General features: G+C 44.3%; 1 protein-coding gene across 2 annotated transcripts in view; it reads right to left on the bottom strand.

The window, feature by feature from the left end:
- TTC39C (tetratricopeptide repeat domain 39C) overlaps window positions 1-12476 on the bottom strand; it is a 106503-nt gene that overhangs the window by 16820 nt on the left and 77207 nt on the right. For both annotated transcript variants that reach the window (XM_084964380.1, XM_003356384.6), the window contains 2 exons: window positions 3201-3294; window positions 396-503 (listed from right to left, as the gene is read on the bottom strand). In XM_084964380.1, coding sequence (XP_084820506.1) covers window positions 396-503; window positions 3201-3294 — 202 coding nt within the window. The remainder of the gene's footprint in view (window positions 1-395; window positions 504-3200; window positions 3295-12476) is intronic.

Here is a 12476-nt window from a genome sequence, read left to right as displayed (position 1 = left end):
TTTTAAGTTCTGACTAAATGAAAAACAGATTTGAGAAAATAAAGGAAAAAGGGTAGATAAGGGTAGGTTGAGGCAGTTTAGGGCAAAATGCAGGAAAACAGGGAGAAACTCACAACAAACATTTCCAGGACCCAGTGTGTGACTAAACCAGCCCTGAGGGGGGCATCAAGGAGGGGTGGTGTGTGCACCACAAACTCCAACTCTCCGGTGTTCAGCTGGGTCAGTGATACTCAGATGCTCTCTCCTTGTAGCACAAGACAATCCATGCCGTAGGAAACTGAAGAACATGACTTCTGCATCCTCCTGCCATCACTCTCCCACCCATCAACCACGGCGCATGCATTCTTGAGACCCGAGAAGGGTGCACATGGCCGTGCAGACCGTGGTCTACTCACCTGCGGTTAAATACGCATAATAGCACTGGGACCACCTGGATTCATTTTTTAGCCTCTCAAAGGAATCAAATGCATCCTTGAAATCCAGTTCTATCATGCTGCACCAACCTAGGAAAGAGACACGTTTAGTACAGGGCCCTCGATAGTGTGCTTTGCAGCCCATCTGTCAGCTCGAAAGCTCTCATACTGCTGACATTTCTCTATGAGTCTTCTATGCAAATGACCTGAGAACTTCACAATTTTCTTCTTAAATATTTTCAGTGTGATGTTTTGAGTAAGACAAGGCATCTCTGATGAAGCAATATAGAAGGGAGGGATGTAAAGATTTCTAGGAAGACTCCAATTTGCCTCCTCCGGTTATGAGATGAACCCACACATGGTACTTCTCTCCCAGCAGCAGGAGCAAGCACAGAAAAAGGAGCAATACTGTTAGATTATAGACACACAGTGACTGCTTCAAAAAGTCTCACACTCACCTGCACATTCATAATTGCTGTCAATTAGCAACCCGTTCTGACAAGTAGAGAGCAAACCAGTCAGAAACTAAGCTGTTGCTACTCTCCCTCTGCAGGAGCAGAGAAAGGTCTCTTTTGAGGAACTAAACATGGTCAGACGGGAACTCTGGCAGGAGCAGCAGCAATGAGGATGTAAGGAATTTTATCCTCCTTGTTGGTCCATTCATGGAGCCATCCCCGTGTCTATCAGGCACCTGATACAATTCTCTCTAGCCCTATTGCAGCCTTGAAAAGGTGGCTGATGGTGTCCTCGCTTAACTAAGGGGAAAACCTAAGGCGTGAAGAGGCTTTGTGACTTGCTCAAGGTCACATAGCTAATCAGAGGGGAGAACCTCTGGAAAGGCCATCCCTCTTTCCAGTCCATGATTTCCCTCCATAAGAAATTCTGTTAGCCGCTGCATCATGAAGTAGGTGTGTCATCTTAGACCTACCACGTGTACTACAGGGATCCACACTTGCAGAAAATTCAAAGTCTTATGGGATATGATAAGAATTGATATCTTTTAGAATAGAAATGGGGGCTACTTCCATCCTAAAACAGATGTTGGGGTAAGATTTGAATTAAATGCAAAAATGGAGGTGGGAGGCAGCACTGAACCTGAATGAGGAACCTGGGTTCTAAACTTCTTTCAGCTCTGAATTCTCACTTACCAAAGACCTGGAAATGGGGCACCCACAAAAGGCCACCATAATCATTTCCCAATGTATACAGGTATCAAAGCTTTATGGTGTACACCTTACATAAAATGTTACTGTATCTCAATAAAACTGGAAGAAAAAAGGACAGTGCCTTAAATAAGAAAAATAAAAGGCCACCAAAGCTAGTTCTTTTCACTCAAGTTCTACACTGCTTCACTGGTTGTAAAATCAGAGGCGCCTTGTCTTCCTCCAAGTTCCTTAACAATGTGAGTGTATTCACATTCCATTCTGCATGATGGCTACTAAGCAGAGCTCCAGCAGCTTAGACTACAGAAAAATACATTTCCCATGGGATCATACCTCATTTCCACTCCCTAAACCATAACAGGCTCAAGTTTAAAACCTAAGACTACTTCTTGGGCAGTTCCCAATCTTTTAGTTCGCACTTTTAGTTTGCAGTCTTTTTTTTGGCCACACCTATAGCATGTGGACGTTCCCGTGCCAGAGATTGGAACTGAGCTGCTGCAGTGACAACACTGGATCCTTAACCCACTGCTCCACAGGAGAACTTCCTGCAGTCCTCTTTAAAAGAAGATTCAGGAAAGCAGATTCAGGAAGACAATTATGTCTACAGCAGGCAAGCAAGTGGCAGGCATCGTAAGGTCCAACTGGACAGGCACCACCCTCCTCCTGGGCCTCTCCACCCCCACCCCCACAGACAGCCTCTGGAGCCCCAATTCCCTGACTCAAGTCACTACTTCATCTTTTCTTCGTCTCTGCCTTCCTTCATTTTACATCTGCTCCACGATATGACCTTAGGCTCAAACTCCAAAAAGGATGAATCCCTTACTAAAATGTGTTGTTGTTTCAAGTCCAAAGTTGGGTTTCCACTTCTCAACATAATTGAGTAACTGCCACCTTAAAGGATCATGGAATTACTATGTGTCTTTAGCACAGACAAAAAAAAAAAAAAAAAAAAAAAAAAAATCATAGCAACAGTGACAGGGGGAGAGAGTGGGGGTACATTTTAGGTCTAAGTCTGTCTATAAAGTCACCTCCAAGAAGGGAGAAGCAGGAAGAAGCGGTTCATGTGTGTAGGGCCTCCTGTGTGCCAGGCACTCCTGCAGGGTGCTCATCCCTCCAGCTTCATCTAAACCACAGAGCCACCACAAGGCTCCAGCAGCTACTGAGAGGGCGAAGTCTGAGTTAGTTGGGAGAGCGTTTGGGATTAAAATGCACTTGCCCAAATCTCTCCTAGGCCACAGTTTTCTCCTCAGGTAAACACTGGTGGGAAGGGAGAGAACTCAGTTTGGAATTCTAACATCCAGTCAATAAAATATTCACAAATGGTTTTCACTCAATTCATTTAACTTTACCTCTTCTCCTAAAATCATAATGCTACGAGGAACAAAATATTAGAAGTAATGAGAATTCACCGAGATAAGTTATCACTACTTGTACTATGGTAATAAAGTCCTATTGTTACAAAAGGCAGCAGGCGTTTCACAAAGACTCCAACAGGGCAGCATGAACAATGAAACAGCGCACAGGAATGTGCCCATGCTTGCAGGACAAGATGCCGATGTCCAGCTGGACGTAACTGATGTGTCCATACTATTTCATGACAAAAAACTGGACATTTGATATTTACCAATTTCATACAGACACACATGCTGGATTTCCCTCTGGTCTACTGCAAGTTCCAGAGCAGTATGGAAGGAAGTCAAGGCACTGTTGATTTGACACTAAAGAAAAAATGAAAACAGGGTTACTGGCTAAGATCAGCCATGAATGTTACAAACATAATTCAAAAGTATCTTTTCCCTTCATAGTTATTTCAAACAGAGTAAGCAGCACAGATGACATGGACTTAAGGATTTCTGGAAAAACGCCCCGTTTTCCCAGGGTTGTGAACAGGGCACAGAGTGCTCCTCCCTCTGCTCAGGCAGAAGGAGCCACCCGCGAGGGCCAGGCCACCCCTGCTGATCCCTACAGCACTCTGCACACATGTGCACTAGAACCTTGTGTATTACAATGGTCTGCTAAACTAACTCCTTGGTACAGATGACAGGAGAGGGGCTGTATCCCATCCTCCCTCAGATACTCACCTGGGCCCAGAAAGACTTGCAGTGAGTACCGGGTGATGGCACGGAGCCCCTCTGTGAGCTCAGCCTCACGCAACCATCACTCTACCGCACAGCTCAGGGCTGTCCTCTGCCTCCTGCAGGGTATCACGTCTCTTCTCTCAACAACTCAGAAATTCAGAGAACCCAGATTGCACTTGTGACTTTTGCATTCATCTAGATCTAGAACCCCACAGATTCTCACATGTCTGTTCCACTTTGTCCTCCAAATACATTTAGTTTTTCTTTCCACTAAAGATCTCCTTCAAAGTCTGCTGACCTAATGCCATAGCACCTGATAAGGGCTCCTAAAAAGCATCACCAGGATGAAAGGGAAGTAGATTAAACCCTAAATTTGGCAAATGACAGGTGTGAAGTATCATGCATCAATAATAAACACAAATCTGGAGTTCCTCCTGTGGCAAAACGGGATCGGCAGTGTCTCTGCAGCACCAGGACTCGGGTTTGGTCCCCAGCTCAGCATAGTGGGTTAAAGAAGCCAGCCTTGCCACACCTGCCGTGCCAGTTGCAACTTCAGCTCGGATCTGATCCCTTGCCTGGGAACTCCATGTGCCACAGGGTAGCCAAAAAAAAAAAAAAAGAAAAAATAATAAAGATAAATCCTAAATGTTCCAGAGATGTGATATAGCCTGTCCTCAATGATGGATGTCCAGGAGTGTCTGCTCCCTCTCCCCAGCCTGCATTCAGATTTTCTCTTTGTGCTTCCCTGTGTGCCCCCCACTGCTGCTCCCAGGCCACCCCCTTTCCAATGTCCCTAGTGCTTCTTTCCCCCCCGCAGGCAGCCAAGCTGGGGCATGGAGGGTCTTGGAAGTGGGGCTGCTGGCTTCTGGGAAGACCAGCCCCCATCACATTCCTCAGCTCTGCCAGTGATGCAGAGCCGCCACAAGAGGCCTCTGAGACTCCACATGGGGCATGGGTGAGTCAGCAAGGAGATGTGCAGGACAGTCTGTGCCTCAGGAACATGGGAAGCCAAATGACTCACTAACCAAGGCCATGGCCGGACCAATGACTGTTCGTGCTCCATTGTAACACTTCACTCCACTGTCAGGAAGGTTCAGATTACAGTGTTCAATCCCCTATCACCACCGACGAATGCTCACTAGGCAGCCACAGAGGATACATGCACTAATTCCTCTTCCCAAGTAGTTCAACATCTAGTTGGGGAGAACCTCACAGGAATGAAACAGGTCCCGAACTCTGAAGTCAGACATTATACTGATTGTGAGCACACAGCCAAGATAACAAAGGTAAAAATATATATGTATTATATGTATCTTTTAGGAAAAGCATGCACATGCATGTGTGTGTGTGTGTGTAGGTAGGTAGATGGAGGGGGTGGGGGTAGGGAGAGAGATCTGGACACTCATCACACCCATTTCTCACTCTCCCTTTCTGGAACACTAGTGCTTTCCCTGCATCACACACACCCTCAACTTGGCATACTGACATGGAAACCACACCTGCTTTGCAGGCATCTCCCCACTTCTCCAAGTTAATGGCATCCAACTACCCCACACAGATATTCCCAGATGGGCCATCACCACCAAGCTGACCCCAGCTGGGCCCAGTGTCTGGTAGGGCAATGCCACACTGTCCCTCAGAGGGCAGAAACCACTCCATGAACATTTACCAGGCAACTACTATGTGCTCAGGATGGAACCGGGCTCTGGAGCTACAGAGATGAGTCAAAACTAAGCTCTGAAGGCAAGAAAAAAGAAACTAAGTAATATTTGAATCAACATTATTTCTCTTAACTCTTTCAACAACTCTGAGATAGGTATGGATTAGTTCCACTTTCAGATGAAGAAACTGAAGTTCAAAGAGGTTAAGTAGCTTGGTCAAGGTCGGCAAACTAGCAGTTGACTAGTGTTCAAACTAGTGTTCAAACTGCTCCCACTGCCTCCACAGCACCCTTTCTCCAGGGGGAGCGTATGCAGTGTGATTAAATTAAGGATCTGGGAGTTCCCGTCGTGGCGCAGCAGAAACAAACCTGACTAGGAACCATGAGGTTGTGGGTGCGATCCCTGGACTTGCTCAGTGGGCTAAGGATCCAGCATTGCCATGAGCTGTGGTGTAGGTCACAGATGCAGCTTGGATCTGATGTGGCTGTGGCATAGGCTGGCGGCTGTAGCTCCAATTCAACCCCTAGCCTGGGAACCGCCATATGACGCAGGTATGGCCCTAAAAAGCAAAAAACAAAAAATACAATTAAGGATCTGGAGATAAGAGAGAGTTCCTGGATTATCTGGGGCTGGGAGGGGGGTGCTAAATGTGATCAACAAATGTCCCTTATAAGGCATCAGAGACCACTGACCCAAATGGAGGCAGCAATGTGACCATGGAGACGGAGATCAGAGAGATGCGGCCACAAGCCAGGAACGCAGGCAACCACCAGAGGCCAAAGGCAAGGAATGGACTTTCCCCAGAGCATCCAGAGGGAACTTGCCTTGCTGACAACCTTGATTTAGGCCTAGGGAGACCAATTTTGGACTTCTGGTCTCCAAAATTATGAGAGAATACATTTAAGGCCATAAAGTTTGTGGTAATTTGTTACAACAGCATTAGGAAACTGGAACAGGTCACTTTTGGAGAGATGAGAATGGTGAAGAAGTCCGAGGCTGTTTGTGTTACAAGCACTTGAAGAGAACTGCAAAGAACAGAGGCCATTCATGGAGCTTAACGACACCATTCAAGAGCAAGCATATCTATGAAATTAATTCCACTTCTAGTCTGATCACTCATGGAGGAATTACAGTCAACAGCCATTAGAAGAGTGGAAATATATTTCCCCCCTTTCACCAAAACAAAATAAAAACGATCTGTGGGAGTTTTTACAGTTAGAAATTAAAATATCCAAAACCCAGCAGAGAAAAGAAAATTATCCTCTGTTTAATACTTGATTCCTAGTGTTTAAAGAAAATACATAGCTTGGTCTGAAGAGAATACAGAAAACAGATCATGAAAAAGCAAGGAAACCAAGAATTAGTACCAGACAGGCTTTCTGTCTTGTGAATTGTGAGCTGGCACCATGTCACAAAAACTTACTACTTGAAGCCTCAGTTTCCTCACTGGTCAAAGGAGACAACATCAGTGAGCTAGATCTGCTTCCACAGGAAGCCATGAAGAACAAAAGCACACCATCTTCGCCAAATTAAATGGAGCACACTTACTGCCAAGTTAAAATCAGCAAGACTTAGAGCTACTGCACTGTCACTACAGGCATACGGCCTGTCTTTCCAGTTACTCAGGACTTCTTACTGGATAGGTGTGTTTTTGGCACTTTTATAATATTTGTAGCAAACGTAAAAGGGATTTGTTTCTCCCTTTGATTCTCCAAGTGAATGTGGCTGGTATGTAGGAAAACGTTGGATTTTTGCAAGTTGATTTTGTAAATATTACACTGTTATACTCATGAATTCTTAAAATTTTTTTCTCTTGAATATTCCATGGAGATACTCAAACCATTTGAAAATATTGACAGTGCTGTGTCTTCACTTACAACAGATGATTGTAATTGGGTAAGACCACTAGCTAAAATACCGAATATTTGCAAGCACAGCAAGCATCCTTGCTGTATCCTAACATAAAGGATGTTTATATATATGAAAATATATATATTGTATGAAAAAGAGGAAGCTCTAATGTTGCACCATTAAATGAGTTTGCTGCATGTTTTTAGTAGATGCCATTTTAGTAGATGTCACTAAATAGACTTCCTTTCTAATTTGGTAATAGTTTGGTGTTTTAAAATCTGGATTGGGCAATGCCTTTTATTAAACGCCATTTGGGCAACTATTGATAGGACTGGATGGTTTTATCAGGACTTTCTTAATACAGGGGATAAGAGGAATGCCGTCATCCCTGAGGCTAAACTATGCATGGTTGTTTGGAATAAGATCTACTAGATTACAGTACGGAATTTAAAAAATACATTGCTGACACTGTAAATCAACTGCGATAAATTTTTAAAAATAATTTTTAAAACCAACAAAAAATAGAATAAAAAAATAAAAATAAAAAATACATTGCTGGATTTGATTTGCTAATACTTAAAATTTCTATGTTCAGAATGAAGTGAAGTTTGTTCTCTAAGTTTTGGTGTCAGAATAAAGCCAGAACTTGCAGCCTGGCAGAAATTATTTTCATGCTTTCTAGGCTCTGGAACCATGTAAATAATTAGTTCACCCTAAAGCAGTAGCTTTCTATTGAATAATTCATTCAAAATGTTTAAATTACCATAATCTAAATTTTTTCTTTTAGTGGGCACATAGTGTAACAAAGAATGTTAAATATTGGTCAACAGTACCAGGTATCAGTGCCAACTTCATAACCAACACAGCTTTGGACTCTAAGAAGTCACTTTTGTTTATACTCTCATGGATACTAAAATAAATAATTCTTGTAAATAAAATGCTCTTAAGAAAGGTACACTGGGATTCCTGCTGTGGCTCAGCAGTAACGAACATGACTAGTGTCCATGAGGATTCGAGTTCAATCCCTGGCTTAGCTCAGTGGGTAAAGGATCCGGTGTTGCCATGAGCTGTGGTGTAGGTTGCAGATGCAGTTCGGACCTGGCGTTGCTGTGGCTGTGGTGTAGGCCAGCAGCGGCAACTCTGATTCGACCCCTAGCTTGGGAACTTCCATACGTTGCAGATACAGCCCGAAAAAGAAAAAAGAAAAAAAAAAGGGGGGGGGTGTCTACTGTTTTTTCAAATATATAGATGTCACTTGTTTATAGCACTATATAAATCACGATATTGTTTTCTAACCTTCAGAATCAAGACTTGCAGTAAGCAGCAATTTAGCTTCTCAAAAATAATTTCAGGAGTTTCCGTCGTGGCGCAGTGGTTAACGAATCTGACTAGGAACCATGAGGTTGCGGGTTCGGTCCCTGCCCTTGCTCGGTGGGTTAACGATCCGGCGTTGCCGTGAGCTGTGGTGTAGGTTGCAGACGCGGCTCGGATCCCGCGTTGCTGTGGCTCTGGTGTAGGCTGGTGGCTACAGCTCCGATTGGACCCCTAGCCTGGGAACCTCCATATGCCGCGGGAGCAGCCCAAGAAATAGCAACAACAACAACAAAAGACAAAAGACAAAAAAAAAAAATAATAATTTCAGAAAACTGGGAGAAATTCTAGATTATTCTTTAATTAGTAAAGTTTACTTTTTAGGGCAGTAAAACTGAGCAGAAAACTCAGAACACTTTATTATAAAATAGACTTTTTAAGAATGAGAGTTGTTAGTTTCTTGTAACTATGTTTCTGCCTGTTTCTTCCTATGTTTAAGAAAAAAAATGCTATTTCTTAGGAACATAATTTTAAAGTTTGTTTTTTGGGGTTTTTCTGTGTTTTTGTTTGTTTGTTTGTTTTTGGTTTTTTTTTTTTTTTTTTTTTGCTTTTTAGGGCTGCACGTGTGGCATATAGAGGTTCCCAGGCTAGGGGTCAAATCAGAGCTACAGCTGCGGCCTACACCACAGCCACACCAACAACAGATCTGAGCCTTGTCTGCAACCTACACCACAGCTCATGGCAACGCCAGATCCTTAACCCACTGAGGGAGGCCAGGGATCGAAACCACAACCTCATGGTTCCTGGTCAGATTTGTTTCTGCTACGCAACGATAGAAACTCCTAATTTTATGTCTGAGTTGTCAAGTACCATAAAGTTTTAAACCAGCTTCTTCCTATGTAATTCATTTTATCATTTCTGAAATTACCACTATTTTATTTATGCATTATTTGTGTATGTCTGACATATTTTATCTACTCTTTTAGCTTATACTTTTGTGTCACCATCTTTGATGTCTTAGCTTGTATAGTTTGTTGAATTCTTTTTATCCTAATCTGAGAGATAATTTTTTAAATAGAGACATTGTAAACACAAATGGATTTTTTAATGTTTTGGCCATGCCTATGGCACGTGGAATTTCCCATGCCAGGGATCAAATCTGCCACAAAAATAACCCAAGTCACAGCAGTGATAACACCAGATCCTTAACCCACTGAGCTACTAGGGAACCCTCAAAGATCGATTTAAGTAATATATGCTAATGTCTGATTATATTTGTTTCCTTGACAGTTACTTGCTTTCTTCTGTCTTTTTGCCATTTCTTGGGCTGCTCCCGCAGTACATGGAGGTTCCCAGGCTAGGGGTCGAATCGGAGCTGTAGTCACTGGCCTATGCCAGAGCCACAGCAACTGGGGATCCGATCCGCATCTGCAACCTACACCATAGCTCACGGCAACGCCGGATCGTTAACCCACCGAGCAAGGGCAGGGACCGAACCCGCAACCTCATGGTTCATTAACCACTAAGCCAAGATGGGAACTTCACTTGCTTTCTTCTTAAACGAAGCAGGCATTGTTGCTTCATTCTCCAAAAGTCCTTTAGCAGGTTTAAATAGTCTTTATAATTCTGCTTACGGAACTACAGAAATTCCACGTTTTATCTAGCAGGCATAATCAAGAGCTGTTTAAGATCCTACTACAAATACACAAGTGTGTGCTCCTGCCTGGAGACAGGAGATGAAGATGAAACATGTAACAAAAACATGGATAGACCACAGGCAACATTTTCCACCAATTTTTAAAAATTAAGTTATTCTGAAGATATTTCCACATTAATATATTTTTAAGCCCTCTGAAGAAAGTAAAGATCTCAAAGCACAAACATGAAGACATAATAAGCATGAGAAACTCAGAGTGAGCGTCGTAAGCAAGCTTGGGGTACTAACGTCAGGGTCTGTTTTACTCAAAGGCCTTCACTAGCAACACCCAGCGAAGAGGATCCTCTACATTCAGCTACCTAGCAAAAGGTCCCATTTTGAGCGCTGCAAAAATAAGTGAACACGGAAACAAGGCCAAGTTCTTTGGGGAGGCTGACCCAGACTCTCATGCCAAAGAGACACCAAGTTCCAGGCTTCCCTGAACCTGACTCACCAAGACGCCGTTTCCCAAGCAATCGGTTTCCTTTTGTCCCCCCGCCCCGCAACTGCATTTCATGTTAAAGGACACCACTAACTCACCAACAAAAAGGGCTCAGTGCAGAGTCAGTCTGCTGGCATTCAAATAAATGCTGATACCACCTAGTTTGGCTGGGTTACACCCCCCAGGGGAGAGCGCTGTGGGGGCAGCAGACCGAAGGACACAGCAGATCCGGAGGATGCAGCTGCTGGGGAAGGGTGCTGCCTGTGTGGGCGGCTCTAACATGTATTTGCTTTGCAGAGTTTTCGGTTCTGTTAGATAAGTTTGTGAAGCACAGGGACATTCTTTCAAGATGTTTTAAGTAACCAGTCAGCAAAGAGTTTGTTAGACACAGGCAGGATTCCTGAGATGTGAAGACAGTTAAGTACTTCGCAAGTGGAGCCTGTGTGTGTGTGTGTGTGTGTGTGTGTATTAGAGAGAAAAATCAAAGGGCCAAGAGATACCCAATACTCATGATACTAAACACACAAAAAGCACTCAACAGTCAGAACACCAACCATGCACAAGAACTTAATATCCATGAGGTCTTTATCTGACACCCACTGGTGACACCCATTCTGGCACCATGTGTCCTCTGCCCAAGAAACACCAATAAAACCCACAACTGTCCATCTATTTAATTAGCTGTGGTCAGGTGTCCTCGTCCCTGTGGGCTTCTGAGCAGGTGTGTCACTGGCCCAGGGCACCATGCACTTGCGGGCCCCTCTCTCCTTGGAGCCCCTCCCCCAACAGGGAGGAAGGTTCACAGGCAGAGGGAAGCAGGACCCAGGTAGCATGACCCTCCCACCTCGCTTGCACCCTATCCTAAGAGCGTTAACCGATATTACCTTCCCCCCTTGCTCTTTGCTGTGTTTTACACTGATTTAATGAGCCGTGTGATTCAAGCCTGTTTTAATTTGGCCCGTGAGTCTTTCTATTCTGGGACCTCTGGGAGAACCTGCCAGGCAATATATCTGGAGGCTACCAGGGTACCAGTGGCATCTGTGTGAAAAGAAAGGAAACCCCCAAGTGCCTGGGAGGAGACGCTAAATGGCAATGCCAACTCTTAAGGGCTGAATCCTATTCCTCCCTGGAATTCACAAGCCGTATATTTGGAGATCAGGTCTTTAAAGAGGAAATCAAATTAAAAGCAAGTCTCTGGGTAGCCCAAACCCTCTATGACTGGGGTCCGCACACAAGAAAAGGAGATGAGGACAAATGTTTGCCTTGGGAGAAAGGGCCACGCACGGACAGAGGGAGAAGGCGGCCACCCACGAGCCGAGGAGAGGCCTCTGAAGAAACCCACCCTGCTATCTTGGGCTTCCAACCTCAGGACTGTGAGAAAATACATTTCTGTTCTTTGTGACAGCAGCCCTCACAAATGCACCCACCATCATCGGCTTCCTCTCTTCCAGGAGCCATTCGCTCCTGGCGTATCCTCACGCAAGTGGTGGGAAAGGCAAGTGTCCCACTTCTCGGAAAAATTTCCTGGTCTCAGAGCAAGTGTGAGAACCTGACCTAAGCCAGGCAAATCACAGCACCCCTGCCCAGCTCAACATCCACCCCTGGAGTCTGTCTTACCAGTGATGAAGGTGGTCAGGTTTGGGCCCTGCATACGTGGTGCATCGGTTGTTTCCTAAGTGAAATGATGGAGTCATGTGTGTAAATACTAGACTACATGCCCCAAAGGTTTTACCAATTTACATAGGTGCCAACTGTTTCTAAGAGGCCTATATTCCTGTACCTTTTCCAACATAAAATGCTTATAATATTAGCCAATCATTTTTTCCAGGTTAATTTGCATCTTGATGCTATCATGAGGTTC

The sequence above is a fragment of the Sus scrofa genome, chromosome 6 (genome assembly GCF_054392235.1).
Source record: "Sus scrofa isolate SSC_HxYL_T2T_F1_AM1 chromosome 6, Sscrofa_HxYL_maternal_Yorkshire_Landrace_v2.0, whole genome shotgun sequence".
Taxonomy (NCBI): Eukaryota; Metazoa; Chordata; class Mammalia; order Artiodactyla; family Suidae; genus Sus; species Sus scrofa.
The sequence above is the reverse complement of the archived record's forward strand: the minus strand, read 5'-3'. Positions and strand labels throughout refer to the sequence as shown.